A 27,368-nucleotide genomic window follows, 5' to 3' on the forward strand; every position below is an offset into this window, starting at 1 on the left:
TCTTCTTCTTCTTCAGCGACGCTCTGGGCAGCGTTTTCAGCCGATCTGTCCCGACCACTTTTCCTCTGGTCTTTTCATTAATTTTCAAGTTATCATTATCTCCTCAAAAACAGTCTCCATCTACCCCAACAACATACCCTGGATCACCAAGGAGCTCAAGGAAATCCTTAATTTAAAAAAAAGAGGATTTTCTTTTCCGGCTCTGCTCTGGATAAAAAGGAGGTCAACAGGGAGGTCAAGAGCCCCTTAAAAACTGCTAAACTGGAGTATAAAAACACTGTTGGAAAAAAATTCACCACAGGGGACCTCCACTCAGCCTGGCAGGGCCTCAAAACCATGGCCTCTGTGAATACTGTGGTCACCACCTCCAGAACCATCCAGGTTCTCATTCTTGGCCTGTTTATGCCATGCCCTTATCTTTAACGTCTGCTCCGTTGTACCTTAATTGGCCCTTGGGGATAAATAAATAAAGTCTCTCTGATTCTGATTCTTTAGCCGTTTAAATCAGCTGTGTTGGATCAAGCACACCGGCCCTCGAGGCCTGGAGATCCCCACCCCTGGATTAGGGGGTCTATACTTAAACCAGCGTTTATATCATGTACACAACGCAGTACTCTCCACTAGGTGGCAGCCTGGAGCAACAAACCATTTCCCGGGTCAGCTGAAATTTGACCTGTGTCGAAACAGTTTCCATCTGGAGAGCTTGAAAGAGCCTCCAGGAAAAGTAGAATGAAGCAGACTGATCAGGACTCAATCTGAACCCAGCTCTCTCCATTTCAGCACCGACGAATGTGTTTTTACTGTAACTTGTTTCGTGATGTCATTTCTTGATTTTTCAGTGTTGACTAAACAGCCATCCTCTGTGAGCTGCTTTGAATGAACCGGTACATGCAGGGATCAGGGCTGGTGGACACACACACACACACACACATTATTTGGAGCAGCTGTTACAGTATTGTTTCTGCGCTGTGTCATAACGTGACATGTTGACTGTCTGCCATACTGCATTTGAGATGCCATCTACTGGAACATGCAAAGTTACAAAGCAGAATAGAATAGAAATGGTTTTTGCCTGAATATTAAATATTATTGTAGCATTGATCCTAAAAAGCGCTCTGTGGGTTTTATGGCTCTTTAAGTCATAAGACCACTGCTAACAGAATCAGCTCCCAGCCCAGAGCAGATTTACTGAGCGCTCGCTAACAGTCTTATCTGACTCCTGCTCCTGCCTCCTTTGAGCGTATCAGAAGGTTCCTGTAACGGCGATGCATAGTTTGAATAGACTTTTCTAAAAATAAGGCTGTCAGACATGTATTTACTTAAGGATGTTTGCAGAAATGCCCGTGCTTACACGGAACCGTTGGACAGTTGGTAATAAACAAGCGTCACATATCTGTTTCTGCCATCATACTGAACTCGTACTGTTACCAGTTAAACGTTTTGATGAAGTCTTTCAGGCTTTGTGCACATGCAGGAAAACAACGAGCTGCATCTCACTCCCCTTTTGTCTAGAGCGCAAACAGTCATTACACAACACAACCACAATCATGTGACCTGTAAAAAAGGAGAACAGCTGCATTGATGTGACGGTGGGCGGGGCCGGCTCTGTGTGGAACGTGTGGAACATGACGTTCTCTGAGTGTTTACATATAGATCTGCCTGAAGGACGGGAACACGGTAGGTGGACAACCTCGAGTGTGTAACTATAGTGCAGTGCGACCTTCCAAAGTGCTTCAAACCACACAGCCTCCCTTAAGTGAAACAGTAACATCGCTCATCTACATTTGCTCTGTGTTTGTCTGTTATCATCTATGTGCTGAATGGACTGAACTCTGTTGTCACACTTTAACAACCTTCAAACGTCAGAAAATCTCCCAGCGAGTCATTTCCTTATTGTCAGCCTCGTCGAGCCTGAGTGGCACACACACCTGGACGTTGATTTAATGTCTGCATGTGCACAAGTCAATACGCAGTTAGGCCTTCCTCCATCACTGTAATATACTCTAGAATAAAGAGTTAAGCCACATCTATCGTATGCAGCTGCTCACTACAATAATTCATTAGGATTCATGAATTAATCCTAATATTTGCCTCACTTTTTTAACGTAAACTGTCACGGACTCCTCACAAGGCAAACATCTCCATGTAAGATACACAGAGTGGACGAGACTGAACAAGCAGCAGGGCTGATAATGAACCACAGAGACCGTAGACAAACATTAACATTGATAATAACTCGGGGGGCATCCATCTGTTGCTGTCTGTTTCTCCTGTTCCAGCCAATGAAAGGGCTTACCTGCTCTACAGCTGTGTGCACGCTCTCAGTCACTCTGGAGCGAAACACATTCACCTTACTTTGGTCACTGCTAACGTCCTCTCTCCTGCCCGTCAGTAAATCTTTTCAAACTGCTCACAGTTGTTTGAATGTGCTTGAAGTCCAAACAAAGGTTCCCAGACCAAAGTCTGTTTATTCTGGAAAACATTGCTCAGCACAGAAATGATCAAATCTGTTCTTGCACACATAAAACGTGCTGATCGGTGCTGGTAAAGAGCGGAGCGTCTGCCGGGAACACAAGCCGGGAAGGTTAAGATCCTGCGGTCGGTTTGTTTCCACCGGCCTCAGAGTTTATGTCTTCCTCACTCTCCCCAAAAACACAAGTGTTCACGTCTGTGCGGTTTTATCTGTATTTTCAAAATATCTGCCGATTCATGTTCTGTCCTGCTTGTTGTTTTTCAGTGCGAGCATGCACGCAGGTGGCAGACGGCTGATTAAGGTGGATGTCAAGGTGACGAGTCTGTCTGTGCACATTGCTGTTCCCCACACAGTGAGTGAAATGCTGCAAACGCTATAGCTACTGATCAAAACGCTCAACAAGGAAAACTGTCATTGGTTCAGCTTCCAGGCTTTTATTCTTTCTCACTGTTTCTTTAGAATATGCATGAATAAAGTAACTGTTGTAATGGCGATGACCTTGTTCACTGTTATCACTGCTGACTTTGTTTTCTGAGTATCTCCTCCCAGGACAGACAGTGGGTGGGCCCTCTGTGTTGTCTTCCTTTGGGGACCCTGACTTCCTCCCACCACCCAAAAGCATGAATGCCAGTTTAACTGGTGACTCCAAACTGGTCACGGATATGAAGCAGAATACAGTACTGTAGGAATACATGGTTAACCATGTGACTTACAGTTACATACCTGTGCTTGCACCATATTAAAGACTCCGCTGACTAAACCCATGTGACTTTTTGACAGTCAGAGTTCCCTGAAAGGGAACAACCTGTAACATTTTCAACACTTATTCGCTTCCATTTAAAAGTAAGTTTGGCAAAAACCCACTAAAATATCAAAACTGAAAGCAGATCAAGCAGCGTCCTGCCCAGGAGCCATGAGAAAAACAAAATTCCTCCCGAAGACGCCCACATGCCCTGTGTGCATGCCCCACGCATGAACAAGGACTCCAACCAATCACAGAACACTTAGCAACAGGCTTCAGCCAATCAGTCCTCAAGTTTTGGGGGAAACAGAGAGGACTTTTTTCTCCTGTGGTTGACACTGTGAAAAGAAAGAATGAAGGAAACTCGTCCAGTTCCTGAGGAGCAACTTTTGTGTCAGTTCAGCAGCAGCAAAGCAGCAAAGCAGCAAAGCACAACCACGGTCGCCTCCAGGCGGCTTTATACTGGAAGGCAGACGCTGCAATAATTGTTATGTGAAGAAATGTCTTTCAGCCACTTTTCTCCTTTAGTGGTCAGTTCTCTCTTTGTTTCTCTGCCTTTGCACAAGCACATTTCCCTTTCCTGAAACAGGCTTCACAAAGGCCGAGTTCTGTTCAGTTAAGAGCTTCTTCTGTTGTCACACTTCCAAATCGAAAACTGGGAAAAGATGAAGCTGCTTGAACATCATTCCTGTCTAAAACAATAAGAAGGCCTAATGACTTGTCCTGTTAACCTTTGTACTGTCGCCATCGTGCACCTGGTCACATTTTGAGAAATAATGTTTTTATGCCCCCTTAACTGGATTGAAGGCATCATAAATGGAGGCTTTAAAGAGGCCGGTTTTACAGTTCAATGCTTTTTTGGAAGAGCCTCAGCAATCAGTGTTTATTTGAGGCAACTGTATCATGATGTCCCACTCATGACTAGACTCGCTCAGTAAGCAAACTGAACTTCCTGTGGTGAATCACCGCCTCCGCTGAGAGAACAAATGGGCGGATGAGGAAATAGACAGCGATCTGCTGAAAACCGGCGGGTGTGTCTGTGTACTTGTGCTACTGGTATTTTGTGAGTGTCTTGGTGGGTGGGTGTGAACACGCAGCTCGTGAATGCTAGCCTTTATTCAGTCAGACAGGGGGCAAGTGCTCTGGCCTCTCAGCCAATCACAGCTGGCGTCTGGGGATGGCTCGAGGCGTGCGCCGAGTTATGACATGATGGTGTAGCTGCCCGCAAACACACATGCCTGGAACATGAGAACATTTCTCATCAGCCTTACTTCATCTCTCAGAGTGAAACTTAAGAATGAGCCACAATGCAAATGTCTGGAGATTTATCATCATTAGTTTTATTCATTTTTATGACTATGAAGGATCTCCTGAGGGTTCGGCGCTGCCAGCCCGAATCTTTGTTGTTGTTATTAAGTTGTTGCAAAGTCTCCGTCTGTGTCACTCTGAGCTTCTGCACTGGAACGACAATGGAGGTGGAACAGGCCTGCAGGGTCGGCGTCTTCCTCTTCTTGCCTTAAAGACAAATGTTAGCCTCAGTGAGGCGAGATGGGAGGAGCCTGTTTTTGAAGAAGTCATTAGAAACCCCCCCCAGCTCGCTGCCCTACTGCTCGGGAACGCCTTGATGGACCTCAGACGGTGAAAAGTGTGGATCCAAAGTCAGGCAGACCTTAATAGGAGGGAGTGAAGCCCCGATGAGTTTCCTGCTGTCCTCACCGTCTCTGCGTCTGAGGCACTGCAGGCTCCAGTTGGTTCAGATGAAATTTGTTTTTTAGCTGAACTGTTTAATCTGAATCTAACTCCAGGGGAGAATTCCTGTAGGGCTGGTCAGGGGTCAATAAATCAACTTCTTCCAATCTGCCACAGATTGGAAGAATGTTGGCTCATTTGAAATAATCTGTAACACTGAGGTGTTTATCCTACTAAACAAACTTCCAGTTAAAAACTCATCCAGGGACGAGTCCGGAATAAAGAGGTCAAATCTTTATATCATTTTATTATTAAGAGTTTGCAAAACAAGGCGTTATTAGAGCAAAAGGCCTTATCTGCACAACACCAAAGACCCACACAGTTCTTTTAATGGCACAGCCTGCCAGCAATGTAGCAATCACCTGATAACACCTCAGTGTCCCCAGCAGGAAACCTCCAACTCCAGATAAGTGTGATTCAGAGCTCATATCTCAGAATCAAGCTTAAAATAGTGCCTTCATCTAAAACCAACCAGGACAGAAGAAAGCACCTGCTGCCCTCACTTTGACCCCCTGGGTCCTAAAACCTTTCAGGGTTTCCCAAACTGCAGAATCAAAAGAGTTCCAAGTATGAAAAATCAGTCGGCCTGAGATGATACTCATGGGAAATCCAGTTAGTTTCCTGTGTTCATGGCCTTGATAAGTGGGGCCTTTTTTGTAACAACATAATGTCTGCCTTTAAAGACTGACCCACAGCCTGGACCCAGATAATTACTCATTTTCAGGGATTTAAAGGTGTCCCGTGTGGAAGCACTTAAGCATAGAAAAAAACAAGTGCTCGTACGAATGAATGTGAATGTTGAGGCATGTTGTATGTTTGAGTTCTCTGGGAAAGTAGAAAGGTGCTGTGTAAGAATCAGCCCATTTACCAGACTTTAGCCCCAGTGAGGTCACCTGAGGCAGGGGTGGAGATCTCAAGCCTGTAGGCGACTAAACGCTGGTGGTGTAAGTCCCCACCAGCTGGCAGCTATATGAGGCGAGTCGCCTACATTTGTGCTCGGGCTGCCCAATTAACTAATTAAAATAAAACATATTATATGTATATTTTGCTTAAAGGTAACAAATTGACAAAATAAAATGCATTTAAAAATTGGACTAAATTTCATTATAATTCTTGTTCAGTCTAAACCATATGAAGTTAAATATATCATGTGTTTCTCTAATAAAACATGTCTATTAACACCTGAATTAAAATACATTGGCAAAGACAGACTTAAATATACATATGAACGAGAATGTAACAGGAAGCATGTGTGGCCGGTGTAACGTGGAAAAAACTGTTGTAGCACAATAACTTTTTTTTAAACCCTTCTTACTACGTTTAGATGAAACGGGATATTGGGAATGAGCCACCTGGCTGTGGAGACACGGATCACTGGTTAGACTGCATGTTTGGATTCGATGTTCCAAAACAGTCCTTTGTTTCGTGAAACTGCTCTGGGTTGTGTTTTGAGAAAAGGTGGAAAGTTTCAGCAAAGGCTCCAAAAGCTGGATACACGTCTAGTCCGAAAAAGGTTTTCCAATTTAAAAGAAAAAGAAATGTGTGTTTGATACGTTTCAGTGAAAAGTGTTTCCTGATGGTTTTCTTTCTGTTTTATTGTTTTTAATAATGATATTAAAATACTAATAAAGTCGTTCTTCTTGAGGCTTAAAAGCATTTTGCTGGTCACCCTTGTACACGAGGCTGGTTTGTTTCCCTGTTATGAAGTTTACATCCATAGTTTCATATTTCTAATATCAAACTGTGTTTATTAGTGTTTGCCAAATGTGTGAAGGTCACTTGGCTGAAAGTCAAGCTGTGAACTTTTAATAACAATTAGGCTCCAGTAGTCATTTCCCAGGGAGAGGAAAAGAGCAGAGGAAATGTCACTGCCTCTGAGAAGCTTAAACATGACTTTTCGTCGTTTGCCATTGGTTGGCTGTGAAGCAGCAGATGAGCTGAGCCTGTCAGAGGCACTGTTGGATAAACAAACTTTGCTTATCTGTTGCTCGCAATGGCTACTGACGCACGTAGTATAGAGTGGAGAACATCATTTAAAAGTGTAAGAAAAATATTTTCAATGCAATTCAGTTTTATTTATACAGCACCAAATCACAGCAACCGTCGCCCCAGACGCTTTATATTGTACGCTAGACCCTACAATAATACATACAGAAAACCCAACAATCATATGACCCCCTATGAGCAGCACTTTGGCAACAGTGGGAAGGAAAAACTCCCTTTTAACAGGAAGAAACCTCGGCAGAACCAGGCTCAGGGAGGGGCGGGGCCATCTGCTGTGATTGGTTGGGGTGAGAGAAGGAAGACAGGATGAAGACATGCTGTGGAAGAGAAACCAAATAGATTCAGCCACACTGCTGCAAGTCACATAAACCACTGACTAATTTCCCCTGTCAGATTCCACAGTGTGTGGAATCTATTCCAGCATTTCTATGACAAAGGTCCATATTACATTTTAATACAAAGAAATATAAATTAGTACCATTCTTTGACCGAAACGCCTTTATTGTATTAATCTTTGTTTCTGTTGTCATCTACTCAGGGAAAACGCCCCGACTCACAGAAACGGGCAGATATAACGGCACACGCGATTAAAGACCTCTCCATTGGCTCGCTGCGCAAAGAGTTTGTGCAAGCGGAACAAAAACCTGCAGCGATTAAATTTTTTTAGCTGACAACCAGAAAAAAAAAAAGAAAAAAGGAGGAGGTAGACAAGTGAGTGGATAGTTTTTAATAAAAAAAGAACCCATAGGGTTTCATACAAAAACATCTGCACGTATCAAGAGCGTATTACAAACATATTTTCTCACAAATGAGTCATTAACAGTGATTTCCCTGCGCCCTGAAAGAACAGAAGTTGTGAATTCACAGAAGTGGAACTCTTAAATGAAATGTTGTCTGGGACAACTGCAGATCAGATACAAGGATCCTCAGATAAAGTGCGTTCCATCGAGAGCGTGTGGTATGGACGGCACTCGCAGTAATTAGCACCAGTCACCAAGCTGTGGTGACTGGTGGAAGTTGCATATCTCCACATCAAAAACATTGTTCAGTTGAACAGAGTCTTCTGGGCAGTAGGAGAGTCAAAAGCGATCAAAAAGTGCAACAATATAGGAATAAAGGACTTTTTTCAAACACTGGTAACACTACTGACATTTAAGGAAGAAATTTACATGCTGTGATTCTGAAAAGCAACAGTGTTCCCAACAATTTCGTAACAGCGATGCAAACTGAGTGGACTGGTAAAAGGATGTTTCCTTTTGAGTAGTCCTGTAAAAATACAGGCTTGGAGTGCAATGAGAAAAAGCCACGGTGCCACAGCAGGCCAGTGCTCGGCCCAGTAACAAAGTCATAGTGGCTGTAAATGGAGAGTCTCTGGAAAGGGCAGCTTATTCAGAAATGCAGCATATCACTGTGCCATCGGGCCTCAACATCTCTGGTCTGAGGAGCACGAGCAGGAAGACTCATAAGCGATGAAGCAGGTTGAAGGCAGCTGACATAACAAACGACCAACATTTCAGTCCACCTCCACACTCGTGCCTTTACTTCTCCATCCAACCTCCTCTGGAGTTCAGACCTTCTGCCTGTTTTCAAGTTTGGTCCTTAACAGGTGGACCACAGTTCCACGGTTCCCACTGGTGGACTTCAGCAGACCGGCAGCATGTGAGCATTGCCGTTGAACTCCTCCTCCGCCTGAAAAAACACGTAATTCCTTTTAGTTATCTCAAGGAACGCAACTTCTTACTAACAGGACACTTTTAAGTTACCAGAGATGCTTACCTCACTGTAGGCTGGCGGCGCTGGGTACTGGAAGGCTGGTGCGTTCATAAAGATGGGACTGTCATCGCCGTCAAAGTCATCAAGGAGAGGTGTGAGAGGCTGGTCTAGGCGGCAGTCCCGGGTCACGTCGCAGTAGCTCGGAGGTTCAGAAGGCATCCTGAGAGACACCCAGCTCTGGGAGGCAGTGCTGGCTGAACTGTCCTGGCTGCTCACACTGTTGCTGCGGCTGCCCATACCGGCAGTCCCAATGACCAAAGGCAACTCCAGGATCAGCTTGTCACTACCAGGAATGTGTACGTAAATCTATGATGTAGAAAAACACAGTTATTAACACCAATGTTTACGAGATAAACACCAAAACTTTCAGAAACTGAAGGCTCACCATCAGAGCGTACTCCACGCGGATGATGTTGCAGCCCAGCATGGATGGTTTGATCTTCGGTACCCTGATAGTTTTTCCCTGCCAGGCGTCGCACATCCCAGAGATGATGTGGTTACCACGCACCGAGGACAGCTTCTGGCGTAGGATCTTGGTGCGGCCGTTTGCCTGGTAGGTATGTTTGGCTATGATGGCAGCCTTGGGCACAACAATGCGGGAGCAGGTGTTCTCAAACTTCGCATTGATGCAGATCTCTTCGCCTTCACAGAATCCACGCCGGTCAATTTTTGCATTCAATGACACCTGACCGTCAGGGATGAACATGCAGGTGACTTTCTTCTCCTTCATGCCACCTGCTGGAGACTGAAGAGCAGCAGAAAGGCTGTTCGGTTATGCAGTCCCAAGCTTCAATGACAAAAACACTGACTATGTTCTGGCATTAGTGAACTCACCAGCAGGTCTGGGGTGTTGACATCCAGTGGCTCCTCCACCTCGAAACATTTCTTGCACTCTAGCACGGGCTGCTGCGGCCTCTCCATCAGGGCTTTGACACAGTACTGGACGTAGCCGAACTTCCCCTTGTATGACGACACCAGTTGCCTGTAAGAACCGTTATTGCTCCATCACTTGTAAGTCGGTGGAGAGGTGCACACTGCATCTCTTTAGATAACGGAAAATCATGCGTCACATAGCGCATCCTCACCCTTGCTGAGGGAGCTCGAATCCAAACGTGTACTCGTACTTGTTGCCAGGTCTCAACACCACGGAGCCGTCAGAGTCTGGAAAAGAAAGTAAACCGTTTACAGCAATATTCATGCACAGCAGGTTTCACGGCTGCCCTGACAATTCTTACAACACCCACAAACATGTTTTAAGCCGGTAAATGTCGAACACACATTCCAGGATATCCAGCATAAAGGTAATTCCCGTACCTGTGGGCTGGTCTTGCAGCCGCAGGACCGTTTCATGTCTGAGGTACTCTGCCTCCTGTCGGCACCGCTGCTTGCCTTTAGCGTACTCCACCTTGGCGCAGCCCAGACCCAGAAGCTTCAGCGCGGACACCCGCATCATTTCGCTGACTTCCACTTCGACACGGCCGGACACCGTGTCTCCGCCGCAGTAAAAACTCTTACTGGGATCGGAAAAGATTATCTGAAAGATTTTAACTTTCTTCGTCATCGCCACCATGATTGACGACCTCGAAAATGGACAAAATGAGCTGAATCGTGAAACTTCACAAATAAATCCCTTGGAAACTACCGATAATCCAAACACGTCGAGCGACCGATTCACTTTGCTGTAAACAAAGGGAGGAGGCAGTTTTTATGAGCGGGGCACGAGGAGGCAGAATGAACAGCATGGCTCAGTGCGTGCACACCGCTCTGATTGGTGGAAAAAACTTTGTTTGTGTCAGCCCTGCCCAATCAGCGCAACGAAACAACGCGTGTACACCGCGTGGCTGGGAGAATGTACAGCGTGCTCAGCAGATGCGCGCACAGGAAACTGGAAGTACACAGAGAGAACATTGCATTTATAGTAAACACGTTAAAACGTGTGAAATCTTGGCCTGACAATGAGTCAACCCAGTATCACATGTAGGGGAAACTTGAAAGCTCACAGTATCACAAACGACACCCTTTTAGCTCCTACCGCAAAGCACACTGTGCGCTGTCGATCTTACGTGCTGTTTAATATTTAGTATTTACTGTTATATTCACATAGATCATCGCGATGTTGTTTATTATGTTGCTCTTTTCTTTCTTCTGCCTGTTTTCTCTTTTTCTTTCTCAACAGGTGATTGATATTTGTATTTTTTTGTCTGCTTATTTTGTTGGTTTTTGTTTTTTGCCCTTTATCTCCGTCCCTCTTCCCCGCTGTTTTTCTTTCCCCTCTTTCTTTTCCCCAGTCAAGTCTGTCCCGTATTTAACAAGTAAAAATAAAATAAACAATAAAAGGTGAATCAATTATCAATCATTATGGCAAGGCTGGGATGGTCCATTTGGTAAAGTAAATCTGTTGGGCATCTTTCTTCGCCTTTAGACAAGAATTCTGATGGCGAAAGAGCCAAACGGGACAGGCAAAAAAAGAAAGCTCACAGTATCACCAAATACTTTGATAAAGTAGAATAAACGAAACAGATTATAATCACTCGCAAAAACAAAAATACATAAGGCACATGAAATTATAAACCTATTGAAATATTTAATTTTTGAACATCTTCAGTTTCACTGTAGCCTTTTTTGTCCAGTAGCTGTTTTAAAGAATGAATCGAACGCTCAAGGTTTCGAGGTCAACACTAAACAGAGGGCTAAAACTGGATGGATATCCTTTATATGAGCTTCAGGGAAATAAGGGAGTGTTTTGTACAATATAAGCATTTAAAAAGGGAAGTCTAATACTGAGTCTTGGTCTAAAACAGGGATGTCAAGCTCATTTTATACTCTTACCTTACATGGATGAGTCAAACTAATTTCAGTCAGTGGCAAGAGTGCAACTATACGTGCAATCAATAAGATCTTTTAACATAAGACAAAGAGCAGCAGGTTCAACATTTCTCAGTTTTTCCTGTAGCAAAAGAAAGAAAGCAAATAACTCTGAGCTTAACCTGCAATTAGTCATGTGCAAAAATAATACATTGAAAATGTAGTTACCTTGGTGTACTGTTAGTGGACACATGGGAGGTTTTCATGAGAAAGAAAGTAAAACTAAAACCTGTGAAGACAAGTATAGACTAAAGAAAATGTATGGCCTCAGGAAAACCCCAACCTAGCCAAGCAGGCTGGGTTGGGGTTTTCCTGGCCCCCAGGCCTCATGTTTGACAGCACTAGTCTAGAAGATGTTAAAATAGCCTGTCCCAACAGCTTCATGACAGCCCATGGAGAAATCTAGCCATTTCTAGGTTAAACCTAGTATTGGAGAACTCCCAGCAGCTTTCTTAGGAACGTCGATATGGTGTCTGGTTCCTGCACGAAGCCGTTCTGAGCTCTGAGAACTTCAACCTACTTTTTGTAGGTTGTACTTGTTAGGTTCAAGCTAATGGAGTACTGCTGCCTCCTAGTGGAGAAAGTAAGCTACTACAGTATACCAGCACCCTCTGCATCAAGATCAAACACCCAGTATCAGTGAGTGCTAGTCTCAAGTTTAATAGGACAGTGCAGGAATTAAATCTATGACAAGGCAAGATTTTAAAAATAAAACCTTGATCTTTTCTTTAAAAATAGTCAGTGATAAAATAAAAATCCCCACGTCCCTCAGTAGGTTCTGGAACCATCAGACCTGAACACGTGTAAACATCAACCCTCAGACATCCATGTCCCAAAATCATCATGAAGTACGGAGCTTTAAAATGTATTACCACCAAGTATTCATTGACCTTGTTTCTGCAAGCCAAAGACTTAAACAAGGTCCAAACACAAGTGCCAAGTCAAGGTTTGCTGTAACACGACATCCTTTATTAAATCCTCATTTGCAAAGGTTACAACACGTTTCCTCCAAAGCCAGCGTCAGCCTGGAGAACCGTCTCCTCTCAGGAATCACTGATCCACTCCTGAAAGGAAAAGAACAGATTTCAGACACAGAATGACTGCAGCACCGTCACTAAGTGAAGTCAGTGACATCAATTGTGTTGAATATGTCAGCTGCTTAGCTCGACTCTACAGTTTGTCACTACACTCAACTACTGCCCCAATGGGCTAGGCGTCGTTATAGCAACGACATCATGATCGTTTACCCTCACCCCAAACCAGTCACAGGAGATGACTGCCACCCCCTGAGCCTGGTTCTGCTGGAGCTTCTTTTACATTAAAAGCACCTTTACTGTGAACTGGCCTTATAGAAATACATTTTTATTGAATCAAAGTGACTGAGCGACACCTTCCTGAAAGTGAAGCCTCAACATGTCACTAATCCTGGAACTTTGCTTTTTCATATACCCCTCAGGAAATGTTCCCAACAGGTTCTTCTAAGCTGGTTGCTTGAGAAGCCCACTGGGATGGCTTGCTTTTTGGTCATGTCCACAGCTAAACAGGAACACAGAATCCTGACAGCCTTGGTTCATGACCACTTTGACACACAGACGCACAAACACTACTTACAGCGATCAGCTGCAGTCCTTTCCATGCAGGCAGGACAGCCTTCAGATTCTGAAACACATGGGTTTACAATACAATTTTATTTATATAGCACATTTAAAAACCCGAAGGCACACCAAAGTGCTTCACAGTAATATGGAGAGTTTATTAAATTATTGGAGCGTGTCCTGTCATGTTCTAATGAAGACCGTCTTTAGACCCAGGCCTGCTTGCTGCAGGCTTCAGTTAACTGTCAAGTCTAAAGTTAATTGTTCACCTGCACATTTCATTTTCACTGCTGTCACTTTGCATGCGAGCAGCTGGCTTTTGCTCATACTGGAGCTTGTTGAACAGGAAGTTTTAATGTTGATTACGGTAACAAGTGCTGCTGTTTTTGATGCTCGGAAAGAATTCCTCCATGCCACCTGAGCTCATCGTCGCGGTAACTGCTCTGCCTCTTTGCTCCAGATCTCTCCCTCTTTTTAAAATTTCCAAATGTTGCTGAAAACCTCATGTTGTGAGTTTTATAGAGTTCAGGGATTTTCAGAGATCATTCATTTAAAAAAATATTAAATTTAAAAAAAAGAAACTCTGTTAAAGCAGGCTCGTGGTATGCACAGAACCTCACGGTACTCACACTATACCGATTACTCCTATCCATGTTTATCTGTGTGGTCCACCCTAACCAGTGATATGAAAACAGTCCACTGATAAGACTTGTAAACAATGACAGAATAGAAAATCTATGGAGCAGTTGGTAATATTTGACAGACACTTGTTCTGCATCAGTATCTCACAACGTTCATGGCAGTGAACATGTGGGTAAAGCGAAACAGATTTACTTTGTGAGGCATTTCCAACGACACGGCCCTACAGAGAAAGGTCTGTCGGGATAGACCTCAGCATACTACGGAGCATAAATGATATGCACGACTACATCAAGCACCAGTCAATTTCTTACTTGAACTTGATTTATTTCAGCGTCTTCAGTTGGACAGTCTGCTGCTTCCTCCTAACAATAGAGGGTTTGTCACTTGCACCTCGTGGGAAACATGTTGACACTTACAGGGGAATGAGGTGTGGCAGCAACATTTTGGCACAACCTGCTGATACAAAATTATTTTAGTTACACAAGATAAACAGCGTTAGAAACAAGAGAATCTGCATATGCACTTGTTCTTACTCTGTGCAAAAACACATTTCCACAGACATTAGTAAGGAAGGACCAAGGCTCCAGCCCCTTTTGTCCTTTGGGCCAATCCTCACCTTCATTACTGCAGTTGAAACCTTGGATCAGGACATGATCAGTTGTGGCAGCAGAAACCTGGAAAAAGGTAAACAGTGAGCTCAGCAGTTGATGCAGGGTTACTGGGACAAACACCATGGCTGATTACAAAAGCAATTCATTTTCAGATCAGCAACAAAAATTAAGTTGCAGGAAAAAAACAAAAACAGCTTTATTTGATGAGTACGGATCCACGAGTAATGCAGTGTGTACCAACATGTTTACCAGGACTCCAAACACAAGCAGTCGGGAGACCAACGATGCCATTTGTTGAGTTCATCTTGCACTGACTTTTGAACAAACCAGCTAACGAAGCAGCTGGCTGCAGATACCACACAGTGCTGCCATTGTGGCTCCAATTCACTTCTCCTTGAGATTAACATTCATTCTAACAGATCTTGTTTTTCCTTTTGCACATCTTGATTCACTGATTTAATCATGTGTCAGTCTGGTTTTCACTGTGGTGGACATTTACATCGTGGGAGTGATATGGATGCAGAAACGCGACGTACCGTTTACTGCTGCCTCAGTGCAGAAAGTCAGGTCAAGAGGAAAACCTGCCAGAAGGAGGTAGGATGGAGGTCAGCAGGACTTCAACAACACTCAGTTTGTGGTTACAGTGCAGCAGGTGTTCAGAGAGGCAGCTGTCACTCACACTTCAGAGCAGTTGAACATATTAAGCCAATCATCATTACTTGGTCTACAGCACATTAGTCCTCAAGCACGACTTACCGAGTTGGACTGAAGCGTCGTCTGCGACACCTGCAGGGAAACGGTACAGTTTCTCGTTTTAACAAGTTTTCAAACTGAAATTTCAGTTTACAGAACACGCGAGGTCACCAACAGATGTTAGTCCTCATTAGTAACACTGCTGCGGAAAGTCTGCAGCAGTGGGTTGCAAGAGAATATATTGCTCTTTGCACTGCATAAGCTTTATGGCCCACTTGACAGAACCAGAGCTCATACTGTGCTAATCAACAGTCATGCGTGAAAGTAGTGTGTCATATTCATTTTGGTGCTTCACCACTGCTAAAGCAGGTTTTTGTTTTTTTAAAACACAGGAAGAAATGGATATTTAGCTGAGGCACCACAGCCAAGCAGATTATGGTTGGACTCTAAAGCCCATTTCTGTTGTTGAAGTGAAAACATCCACTGTTTATCTTCTGCTTTGTTGCTTGGATTAACAAATCTTTAATAGTGCTTTAGCTGAGGCTGACCCATGAGCGTTGCAACCAGACAAAAATCAGCCATTACAGTACAGTTTTGTTGAAACAAACATTAAATACAACTGACCACATGCACCATCGCAGCAGCAAGAACTGTAGAGCCACTGCTCCCCATCACATCCTGCAAAACGAGAAGTTTGTGTTAAATGGGAGGAGATGCAAACTTGTATGTCGAGTGTGTCAGGGCTCATTGTCACCACTAAGCAACCAATGATGCAGAGGTGAAAGCAAAACCTGATGTTCTATAGCCACTGTAGCCCAGGGATTAGTCCACAGTGCAGGAAAACCCCAGCAGGTGTTTGCACTGTGGCATTGTGGGCAGATACCATATAAAAATATGCATACGATTCAGTTCATAACACCCAAGCTGCATTCTTTCAAACGGCAAGAGGTGCACTGCTCTTAATACTCTGGTTTCTTAATTAACAGCACCGTCTCCATGGTAATACAAGCTTAGATATATCAATAAGACAGGCTTGCCTTGTTAACACTTGCTATGATAATAATGCATCGATGTACAATAGTTTTTGACTACAGGTTACCAGAAACAGTCTTGTCTCTACATTTATACGTTGCACTTCTGGAAACTTCTAAAGGACGGCTTTCACACTCATTTTACGTCGTGGGCCACATGCAGCCCACGTTGGTCTTCACAGGACTTTTAGAGGACTTAATACAGACATTCAATTATTTCCAAGACCCTGACTGCGCGTCGTTGGAAGCTGATGACGTTTGAGCCTGCCGAATTTTGATTGGTTGACAAGTGAGCCGGAACAGAGCACGGAGCGATAGCAGAGCTCAGAGTACGAAAGAACCACGAAAAAACCCAGAGCGCAAAATATAAAGCAGGAAAAGCACAGACAGCGGCTGCAGCGACGCTTTTCATCATTTTAACTCTTTGTTTCACCTCAGCTTTTCTATTACAGCTTCGCTCTGTCGCGGCTGGCTCACAGACACGCTGTAACACATCCGGCACACTGCCTCCCTCCGACAACAGCGCGCACTGCAGGCTGACGGACAGGCCTCGGAGTGGAGCGGGCAGCAGAAGTGCCCTCTCTGCTCGGCCAGATATTCCTCGGGCACCCCACACTAACATACACGCCGGCCACGGCGCCTTCCACGTGCGTAGGTCGGGTCGTACTCCCCGCAGAAAGCTAACCAGGCCCTCCGGGAGTCCCGAAGTTAACACCCTGTGTTAACACCAGGTTCGAGCAAATCACAGAGTAAGGACTGTCCTGACTTTGTGATTCTGTGCGGTGAAACGCGATTCTAACCAGAGGAAAACCAGTCGACGGTTTATTTTTTTTGTCGTTTTTAAAAATAAATTGGCGCATTGTTGGAAGCTTGTATACTAAAAAACGCGTACAGTTTTAGCGCCAAGCTAGATGTTAGCTATGTTCACAGAGGTTTAAGAGCATCGCATTTAAGTTTTAAATAATAAAACGTATGCAACCACATATCCATATACACACAGAGGACATAACTAACCAACACGCTCAGTTCGGCTTACCTCTCGTCCTCGCATGACGGACCGCAGAGAAAGGAACTCGAGACCCGGCGCAAAGCCCTTTATAGGAAGTGTTACGTCACTCGAAACCGGTTTTCGACACCTACTCACGCGACGCTGCAGATCCGATGCTAAGCAAATACAGTTCCAGCGTCGCTGATAGCAAGAGCCCATACTATTAATGTACAAAGCAGCTGCGTTTATCGCGAGTGTTCTTGTTTGTATAAATTGGTGTCACAATAGCAAATAGCCTTCCTGCAAAGTTTCTAGTGTTTGTGTCTCCACAGGATGCTCCTTTGTGTCTGCCATCACTCACTGCGTTCTACATACGTGACGCGTCTGCTCAGCCTCATTCATTTGAGGGCTTGGCAACAAAATATGCAAGACACGTGACAAGTGCTTTTAGCACAGAGACGTCCACTTTCGGATGAAACAGCAACAGTACTAAATGCAAATTTAAATACTGATCGCATTATGCAACCATCTGATACCAATGTGGTATCAGCATTATCAATCTTTGGATTGATCCGGTGTTCTGGTAATCCATCCTACCCGTTGTTTCTGCGCATGCGCACAACACGAAATTCAGTGGCAAATTGTCCTACCTTTATGAATATTAGCTAGAAAAATACTCTGACGGGTAAAATTAAGTGCCAAACCATGCTACCTTTGTGAATGTTACCTACAAGCATACTTTAACGGGTGAAATGACCATCTCTGTTTAACCTTTTGTGTTGACACACGAACGATTTCTAAACAAAACAGGAACTACATTAAAATTCATCGCAGAAAATTAACCAAACAGCTGAACAATGAAGAAATAAGATTCTAAAATCCAATCAAGTCACAACAAACTATTCAGATCAAAGACTGCACCCAAGTACAAGCTGAGAGAAATGCTGAGCCTCCAAACTCCAGAAACTCACTGTAGTTTTCTTTTTACAAAAAAAGGTCAAAGAGGGCAAAGTGAAAGACTTGGGAATAATTCAGTTTCATTAAAAAAAACAAACAAGGTTTTTCCAAAAGTTGTTTATTTTTTGTGGCACTAAGTCCTCTGACTTCATTAGATACCCCACAGACTCATGAGAACTATTCTGTTGGTGCAACAAAGCCATCTTCGGCCCAAAATGAACATGGCATCCTCAAAGTTACTTTGTGAAAACAGCAGAAGTGAAAGCATCAACCCCCCCTCCTACAAAAACACCATTCAAAGACAGCCAGCTCTTGGATGTGAATGCACATTTAAAACTCAGACATTTGACACAATTAAGGAAATAGTTTCCACTTTAATTCAAATTTCACCTAGAACATTTCACTGTAAGCAAACGGCAAACAAAGTGATGCTTAAAACTTCTGAATTCCCACGATTCGAGCAGGCAAATGTTTAAAAGAAAAGCACATTTAAAAACTGCTTTCAAGAAATGTAAAATTTTGACAGTTTGTCCCTTTGGAGAAAAAAAAATAAATAAAAAAAATGACAACGGAAAAAACCCGTCTTGGACACAGAAGTCTAGAAACAGCAGGGTTTGTTAATGCATAAGAAGTCCCTCCAGGATTAAAAGGGCTCTGAACGAGCGGGTCGATGCACAACCGAGCAGTGACCCACACAATATTGTTTAGACCGCTACTGGGTGCCACCTAAAGTGTCATCACTTTCAGCTAAATTAACAATCATTTCTCAGCACATCAACACTACACTGTTCGTCCAACTTCAGCGCCTCTGTGTGCTCAGTCCACAGTCCTTTACTCCATAGAGTCGGGGTCTGCCTGGGCCATGTAGGCATCCAGTTCTGCGTCCAAATGTCCCTTAGTCTTTGACATGTAGGCATCCAGCTGGTTGTCCAGCTGCTCGCGAGTAACAGCCGGTCTACCGACACCTCGGCCGCGTCCACGTCGCCCAGCAAAACCGCCACGTCCACGCAGCCCCCCGCGACCTGTCAAGCAACACAGAGCAGAAATCTTCAGGAGTTTGTTCAACTGAAGAGCAAATGTTTTGTTGGCTCTGAATTTAAAGTCCCCCTCACAAAGTCTTCAATAATCTTATCTTAGAGCCCTCAAAGAACCGCATCACCCCAACAGAGCACCTCGCTCCCAATCTGCTGCTTCACTTGTAGCTCATCAGATAATTGAAGTTTAAATGGGAGGCAGAGCCTTCAGCTTCTGTGGAAGAGCTCCCAGTCTGGATCCAGGAGACAGACACCCTCTGTCCTTTTTAAGATTAGGCTCAAACCTTTCCTTTTTAATAAAGCATATAGTTAAGGCTGGATCAGGTGACCCTGAATCCTTCCTTAGTTACTCTACAATAGGCCTAGGCTGCCAGGAGCTTCCCATGATGCACCTTTATCCAGCTACAGCATTTACCCCACTCTACATTTAGTCATTAGTTATCACTTTTTGTTGTCCTGTGTCAGCGTCTGTACCGTAACATGAAGCACTTTGAGGCGAGCGCTGCTGTGACTTGCACTGTATGAATAAAACAGTTTTGAATAGATATTAAAAAATGACAGTTCACTGGTGCTACACAAATAAGCTGAATTAAATAACAATAAGCCCCTGACCTCTGGGCATTCCTCGAGCTGCTCCTCGGGACAGAGCTCCTCCTCTTCCAACACCTGCACCACGCTGGCGGCCTCCTCTACGCATTGCCATACGACCGGCAGAACCACGGCCTCGCATGGGCCCACCTGTAGAACCTCGCTTCCCTGTGTAATGCAAAGCCAACACTCAGTAGGAGCACGAAGCAAGACTTAAAAACGAAGCGACAGTCAAACCAACGTTTCTGAAAGCATTTCACTAGTCCCACATGGCATTAAGGTTGGCGGCCCGTCTCCTGCAGACATCCCAGGTACCAGTTGCCTAGGTAATTCTCTAATGCATTCAATGCTAGGCTACATGTCAATCAATGGCACCCTGCGCACTCATTGGTAGTCGCTTGCATGGACGTTGAGATGAGAGATAAGATCCTGGGTCCCACCTGCCAAATGTGTTTCACCATCTACAGTCTCCTGCAAATCACTTCCAGTATGTACACAGCTTAAAGGATGCCATTAGAATCCAGGCAGACACTGAAGTTTGTTGATACATACCTCTCAGGGACAGAGCTCCCCTCATTATGCCTCCTCTGCCTCGTCCCCGAAGACCTCCTCTGTTCATCCCGCGCATTCCTCCTCTGCCTCCAGGAGGTCCTCCACGCATCAGAGCCCCAACAGGCCGACCCAGCCGGGCTTGGATGTTGCTCTTCCCCAGTCGCTGCTTTAGGCTCTGACACATGTTAATTACAAATGCTACATTACAAAAGCAATTACGACAAAATTAAAATCAGTAAGCTGAATCCTCAGGAAATATCATCTTGCACATGGCAGTAACAGGAGCCTCGTAATGACCTGCGGCTCAGACTCACAGCAAGTCTTTACTGAACGAGGCCAGCGTGACCTACAGGTGCTGGGCAGGCTGGATTTCACGTGCTGCCACAGAGCTGCGATGAAGGCTGCAATCATGCTGCTCTGTGTGCATGCACACGTTTCACCCAGGACTCTCACACTCTGCACAAACGCTGCAGTCGACTCCAATCACAAACGTTAACAAATAAGAAATCAAATCTAAAATGCTGTCGGTACCTTAGCTGGATTCTTCCTTTGATTTTAATTTTGAAAGAGCCAGGAACTTGTTATTATAGACTACATCATTTTAAAAGGTCTTATACTTGTACAGGAGTTGTTCCAAAATCAAAGGGCTTTGAACATTTCTGTCAAAAAGGACATTTTAACTTGGACTCTGCAGTCAGTTTAAGGTTGCCATGAAAACTGAAACAAGCCCAGGGGATGATCGTCTTCCGACCCATTTTTCAATCCCCGTTATTTGGAAAGAACATTTAGAAATCAGAGCAGCGTGTGGAGAATTAAGTCACCCGAAACGTAAAAGAAATGCCTAATTGTCAAACACTGATCAGAGCTGTGAGCAGCAGAAGCTTTTCACATTTCAAACTGGGCTGTGGCAGTCCAAGGTTTGGGGAATGGCTGGAATAATAAACCGTTTTGGCACGATCGCTTTTACGTCATTGTTAATATAAAAATGGAAAAATCCAGGTGTTTTCCTATCAAACCTAATACCTTCCCTCAGCATCACTGCTGACACTGTGGTTTGATGTCTGCAGGCTCCAGGTAATCTTTTTTTTTTTTTTAAATTTCACATCACACTTTGTCCACAGACTGACCAGGTCAGAGACCAGCTGGAGGACTGGATGGATCCAAAATATTCAAGATCACAGATTCTGACTGGACCATAGATGCAGTTCAGCTTCGGTTGTGCTCTTTATTTACCCACTGCTGTGGTGAACAGCAGCATCAGAGAACCACGGGTGACTGATTTCCTTCTCTACTCACACACTCAGGCCACGTCCACATGGACACAGGTGTTTTTGTAAACTGAGATTTTCCGTTTAAATAAAAAAATCCCGTCAACATTTATATGCAAAAAACAAATTGAATAGCTTTCAAAAACGACCCAAAGCAACAGGTGGCGATATAATCAGGGCTGCACATAAGTGGTCCGCAGGTACGCATGCGCTGTCAAAATGAAAGACGCGCACCAGATAAGAAATTACAACGCGCGTTTGCGTCCATATAAAAGGCAGTGTTTTTGTCCGCTAGAGTGGGAATTTCACGGCACATTCCGCACCACATCTCTGTGCGTTCATCATTTGTTTGAAGCCAGCTCACCTCCTGCAACCACTTACGAGAATACGTGTTTCTTCGGACTCCTTCTGCTATTCTTTGGAGGTGGAGGAACATCACAGTAATTGCTTAAAGGAGCTTCTTTGACATCTTTAAGAGTTCTAAACAAATGTCTGTCCTCCTCCAGAAAATCTTATGTACGCAAACGCGCGTTGCAACTTCTTATCTGGTGCGCGTCTTTTATTTTGACAGCGCATGCGCACCTGCAGACCACTTATGTGCAGCCCTGTCTATAATCCTAACTGTGTAGAAATGTTAGCCAATCAGAAGTCGAGCAGCCTGGGAGGGAAAGCGTAAACAAAGATGTCTTTCTAAACTGTATTTGTATATGAAAGCATGTAAAAGCTGCAGATTAACAGCAACAATATTTTGTCAATATTGTAGAAATTCATCGCATGGAAACAATAACGTGTGATGCAAAAAAAAAGGTGCACACCCTTGGCGTTGAGTCCACACATAAAGTTTTTAAAAATCTGTTTTCAGTGATGCAAAACGCCGTGCACGTGTGGATGAAAGGCCCAACGCACAGAAGAAGCTGCGTTCTCAAAAACACTCGTGTACGTGTGGACGTAGCCTTAATTCGGGTTAAACATATTCAGATGGAACCAACAGTGCCACGGACACCAATTTCACCCGAGCGTCGCGCTCACCTGCTTGTGATTCAGAGCGGCTTGCACCGAAGGCCGGTTCTCCATCTGCTGGGCCAGCCGACGATTGCGGGCGCTAGCCAAATGCTGCTGTTGCATGGTGGCTCGAATGCTTACCGCAGTGGGTTGCTTGTTCTTCAGCATGTTAGTGAAGCTTTAGAGGTGGGAGGGAAAAAGAAGGAGGAAGTAAAAGAAGGGGACAGGGGATATACAGAGGAGGAGGAAGCAGGGTTCCACATCATGTCATTTCTCATATGGACGATCGTGGCAGCTCTTTAGTCATGTTAGACTTTGTTCCACTTGTTGGCACTTATTTTCTCTCTCAATCATATGATATTCCAGAGTTACTTACACTTGACTTTAGCCTGTGTTGTAAAATTAACACAAGGAGAAAAAACAGTTGAAAGCAGACTTCAGGACAGAAGGAGAGAGAAAGTTTCAGAAGAAGAGCCACAATTGCCACTTACGAGCCTCCAGCTGACACTGCAGGGATGTCATCATGTCGCAGCAGCAGAGGCCAGGGCATGAGGTGTGCTTTGGCACCCAGCCACTTACAGGATGGACCGTGACTTTATTTAAACCACCAAGTGGTCAGGAACTAGGGAACTGGGGGGAAGGGGTAGTCCCTTGTCACGTCCAAGCTAGGACTGAGTACTCTGAGCAGGGAAAGGAGAAAGAAGAAGAAGAAAGATGATAGAACACGAGGAGATAAAAAGCTTCACTTTTACTGGTCTGAGAGAGAAAAAGATGAGAGGCAGAAAAGACGAGATGCCCCATCTCACTGACTTAGCTTTAGCCCTCCTGTCCCATTTAATGGTGTATACATGACGTATACAGTGCTGTTTAAACAGGGAGCCAGCGTGCCGAGGCATTTACAGGATGGTGGTCTGGTTCTGCGTATGCTTTACCAACCACGACCGCTACAGTCACCCCTCGTCTACATGTGCGTGCTGCTCACACAAAACATTTGGCCTGGGCAAGCCCCTCCTGCCCCACACTTCATTTACATGTAACACAAACAAGGACAGGGCCAAGAGAGTTGAATGAGCAGCGCACACACGGGAACAGCCAGAGCTGCATCCATATCAGGTTTGGTCCCAACAGTAGGTTCCGCAGAGAGTATCAGAACCTGCACAAGCCAAGGCTGGCAGCAGGTGACTAATTTCTGACAGGGTGCGTAGCCTCTCACCGCTCATTTAGGGACACTTTGGTGGTGCTTTTCAGGACAACTTTTTGGGAGGCAGCCGCACTCATTTTGAAAGACTTTGATTGTAGAGTCCTGGAAACAGAAAAGAGAATGTGTTTCACCTCCCTCTCTTTTACACATAATGTACGCACTACTACTAGAAGTTAAATTACCACTTTTAAGTCACTGTTGCAAGGAATTTGCTGTAATTAACATCTGTTACACACGTGTTTAACAGAGAGATTATTTTGAGGACTACACACAGTGTCACACAAATCCTCCCTGTAGGAGTAACCCACGACCCCCTCCCACCCAAGCTACACTTCAGACCACCGCCAGTTTGGTTGACTTAGCAAAGTTTTCAACTTCTTTAAACTCTTTTCTGTGTCACCAGCAACAAAAGGGATCGATTCTTTAAGAGAACGTTTTAATTTTAACCCAATTGTCGATCACGTCCGGTGGAAAAATTAAATGTTTAGCGAGCGTCCATCCGGTTATAACAAACTGCAGAGACAAGAACACGGAGTAACGATTCCGCCTCGTCTTCGCTAGCATGTCGTTTATCGACGAACAACAACTTCGTCTCATACTTACAGCGGATTCTGCGTTGGTAGAGAAATGCCTCAAAGCTAGCTAAGGTTAGCTTTAGCAGCACGGCGGCTTCGTATAGGTGTCCGTGTATCCTGTTTAAATACAACTGACCATATACAGCTCCCCACGCACGCGCGGTTTGAAACAGCGCTTAGGTAAGCGACCCTATATCAAACTCTCCCAGGAATATTGTAATAACGCGGAAATCGAGACTCCTTCGCGATCCGAAAGCCTAAAATGGTGCTCCTGGCTACTGATGGGAAGAAAATGGAGAGGTTCTTGTGACGCTGACGTCACGAGGACACGACTTCCTGTCCGCTCGCGCTGGTTCAGTAAAATGGCAGCTACAGCTTTAGTCGAAGGTTCTTCTGGTAACGATGCTGTTGCCGAGGGTTTGCTCGACCTCCTGAGACCAGCGATACAGCAGCTCGACCTGCATGTGAACTCGGTCAGGTAACTCGCGTCCTCGTTAGATTAGACCGCGCCAGCTTGTTGACAGTCAGCTGACTTTCCCCGTCAGACTGATTGTTTTGTTGTTCAGTTGTCTCTGGACTCACGTGACTCACGTTTCTTTACAGAAAAAGCCAAGTGGAATTAAGAGAACATATAGACGGTCTGGCCACAGGTAAGGTCCTGCTTCAAATATAGCATCAGCTATAAAAGATTCATAAATAACGTGCTGTGTGCGGTTTTTCAGAGTTATGCAGGATAAACGAACATCAGAAGGTGGCTCTGGACCTGGACCCATATGTAAAGAAGTTGCTGAATGCGAGGCGTAGAGTTGTGCTAGTAAACAACATCCTGCAGAACGCTCAGGTCAGTGACCAGTCTGTAGCTGATCTTCTTCTGTATCACGCTCTGCCCGTCAGCATGCCTACGATCAGCCTTCGTCACATTAGGCAGGAAATTAGTATAATGTAATATTGGGCCCCTGTAAGGGAGGTATACTACAAATACTGTATGACGAGACTTGTAATTCCGATTTCCATGGCGACTACAGATATACTAACTATTCAAGTTACCTGAAAATGGTGTGAAAACGATATAGAAACATTACACAACCTGAGCTTTCTTTGTCCAGGAACGTCTGAGGCGGCTCAACCACAACGTGGCCAAAGAGACGGCGCGGAGGAAGACGATACTGGAGACATCGGGCGTCTTCGCTTCCCGCTCACCTAGTAAACCATGAACCTCACCTTGAACCTCCTGCTCCACACAGTAAATACTGTGAGCTATTTTGATCAGCAGGAACGGTTGATTGTGATTATAGGAAGCTAAAAACCAGGAGGGGCCGGTCTTCCTTTGACATTTGCTTGTCTTTTTGTTTAATACCTCGCTGATGTTCTGCTTTTGTCACAGTGAAAAAGCTGCTGTCTGCTTACCATTTGGCAACTTCAGAGTACGGGCTTGCACAGTGGAGATATTTATGTAATAATTCTAATGCACTCAATAAATAGATACACTATGTGGACAAAACTATAGGAGCCACAGCTCTTAATCTTTTGATGTTTTTATTGCCACAGGTGTGTGAAATCAATCACTGGCTTTGCAACCTGCCTCACAAACATTTGTGAAAGAATGGGTCATTCACTGTAAGGCAGTGTGGAAGTGTACAAGATGCCACTGTCGGTGAATCTTTACTCCACGATGATACACAATCAACTGGAAGTGGTATTCACTGGTGTCAAAAGTGGAAGTGTTGGAAACCCCAGTAACTCAGCAGCCCAGTGGCAGACCACAGAGTTAGGGCCTTATATATTTGGACACTGACACAAGTTGCTGTTGTTTTCTTTCTTTTTTTCTTTTACCCGTTTACTGAAACATATTCCAATTATATAATGGACACTGACATAATGTGCAGCTTTCATTTGAGACGATCTTCATCCAAATTGGATGAAGGGTTTAGGACACAGGTGTCGAACTCCAGGCCTCGAGGGCCGGTGTCCTGCAGGTTTTAGATGTGTCCTTGAACCAACACAGCTGATTGAAATGGCTAAATTACCTCCTCAACATGTCTTGAAGTTCTCCAGAGACTGGTAATGAAATAATCATTTGATTCAGGTGTGTTGACCCAGGGTGAGATCTAAAACTTGCAGGACACCGGCCCTCGAGGCCTGGAGTTCGACACCCCTGGTTTAGGAGTTTCAGCTCCTTAACATGTGCCACCTGCTTTTTAAACGAACCAAAAGTAATTGGACAAATGTGGGTGATTCCTTCGTTATGTCATTATCAATTAAGCAGATAAAAGGCCTGGAGTTGATTTGAGGTGTGGTGTTTGCATTTGGAAGACAACATGTGGTCAAAGGAGCTCTCCATGCAGGTGAAACAGGCCGTACTTAAACTGGAAACAGAAAAAACTCATCTGAGAAATTGCTGCAATATTAGGAGTGGCAAAATCTTCAGATTGTACATCCTGAGAAAGAAAGAAAGCACTGGTGAACTCAGCAACACAAAAAGACCTGGACGTCCACAGAAGACAGCAGTGGTGGATGATCACAGAATCATTTCCACGGTGAAGAGAAACCCCATCACAACCAGGTGAACAACACTCTCCAGGAGAGGTAGCTGTATCGATGTCCAAGTCTAAATGCAGAGGGTTCACTGCAAGGTGCAGGCCGACCATAAGCCTCAAGAATAGAAAGGCTAGACTGGACTTTGATTAAACAAAAAGAACTGAAAAAGCCAGCACAGTTGTGGAAAAACATCCTTTGGACAGATGAAACCAAGATCAACCAGAACGATGGCAAGAAAACAGTATGACGAAGGTGTGGAACGGCTCGTGATCAGAAACATATCACATCATCTGTAAAACACAGTGATGGCTCGGGTGTGCATGGCTGCCAGTGGCACTGGGACACTGGTGTCTATTAACGATGTGACACAGGACAGAGGCAGCAGCGTGAACTCTGAGGTGTTCAGAGACAGCCTGTCTGCTCACATCCAGCTAAATGCAGTCAAACTGAATGTTCCATAGTTCAGATGGACAATGACCCAAAACAA

The 27,368-nt window shown here is 44.6% G+C and overlaps 3 protein-coding genes, 1 long non-coding RNA gene and 2 other non-coding genes across 7 annotated transcripts; 1 reads left to right on the forward strand and 5 right to left on the reverse strand.

The window, feature by feature from the left end:
- Positions 1-7,677: 7,677 nt before the first annotated feature.
- Positions 7,678-10,441, reverse strand: txnipa (thioredoxin interacting protein a). Its single transcript, XM_085377125.1, has 6 exons — positions 10,056-10,441; positions 9,827-9,902; positions 9,576-9,723; positions 9,127-9,486; positions 8,745-9,047; positions 7,678-8,657 (listed from the first exon to the last, which is right to left on the reverse strand). Exons 1-6 carry the CDS (start codon positions 10,309-10,311, stop codon positions 8,610-8,612), a joined length of 1,191 nt encoding a protein of 396 aa, XP_085233251.1. The 5' UTR covers positions 10,312-10,441; the 3' UTR covers positions 7,678-8,609.
- A 1,821-nt stretch (positions 10,442-12,262) lies between these two features.
- LOC146614060 (uncharacterized) lies at positions 12,263-17,241 on the reverse strand. Of its 2 annotated transcripts, none has more exons than XR_014907053.1 (8): positions 17,215-17,241; positions 15,772-15,825; positions 15,211-15,240; positions 14,991-15,035; positions 14,460-14,517; positions 14,155-14,299; positions 13,218-13,265; positions 12,263-12,670 (listed from the first exon to the last, which is right to left on the reverse strand). It is a non-coding gene; the product is annotated as an uncharacterized LOC146614060 (long non-coding RNA). The 2 variants fall into 2 exon arrangements; XR_014907052.1 differs by having other exon boundaries at positions 12,532-12,670; positions 14,155-14,296.
- On the reverse strand, positions 13,967-14,097 carry LOC146614061 (small nucleolar RNA SNORA18). Its single transcript, XR_014907085.1, has one exon. It is a non-coding gene; the product is annotated as a small nucleolar RNA SNORA18 (small nucleolar RNA).
- On the reverse strand, positions 14,684-14,821 carry LOC146614062 (small nucleolar RNA SNORA8). Its single transcript, XR_014907086.1, has one exon. It is a non-coding gene; the product is annotated as a small nucleolar RNA SNORA8 (small nucleolar RNA).
- Positions 17,242-18,249: 1,008 nt separating the features above from the next.
- chtopa (chromatin target of PRMT1a) lies at positions 18,250-24,815 on the reverse strand. Its single transcript, XM_085378191.1, has 6 exons — positions 24,372-24,815; positions 23,781-23,870; positions 22,595-22,745; positions 20,298-20,472; positions 19,770-19,913; positions 18,250-19,145 (listed from the first exon to the last, which is right to left on the reverse strand). Exons 2-6 carry the CDS (start codon positions 23,843-23,845, stop codon positions 18,955-18,957), a joined length of 726 nt encoding a protein of 241 aa, XP_085234317.1. The 5' UTR covers positions 23,846-23,870; positions 24,372-24,815; the 3' UTR covers positions 18,250-18,954.
- On the forward strand, positions 24,402-25,841 carry snapin (SNAP associated protein). The gene is made up of 4 exons (XM_085378192.1): positions 24,402-24,821; positions 24,947-24,993; positions 25,066-25,184; positions 25,450-25,841. The coding sequence occupies exons 1-4, from the start codon at positions 24,625-24,627 to the stop codon at positions 25,555-25,557; spliced, it is 471 nt and encodes a 156-aa protein (XP_085234318.1). The 5' UTR covers positions 24,402-24,624; the 3' UTR covers positions 25,558-25,841.
- The last annotated feature ends 1,527 nt before the right edge of the window (positions 25,842-27,368 follow it).

Source organism: Diplotaxodon limnothrissa, linkage group LG18 (genome assembly GCF_057381915.1).
Source record: "Diplotaxodon limnothrissa isolate DT_005_m linkage group LG18, D_limnothrissa_male_GT1.1, whole genome shotgun sequence".
NCBI lineage: Eukaryota > Metazoa > Chordata > Actinopteri > Cichliformes > Cichlidae > Diplotaxodon > Diplotaxodon limnothrissa.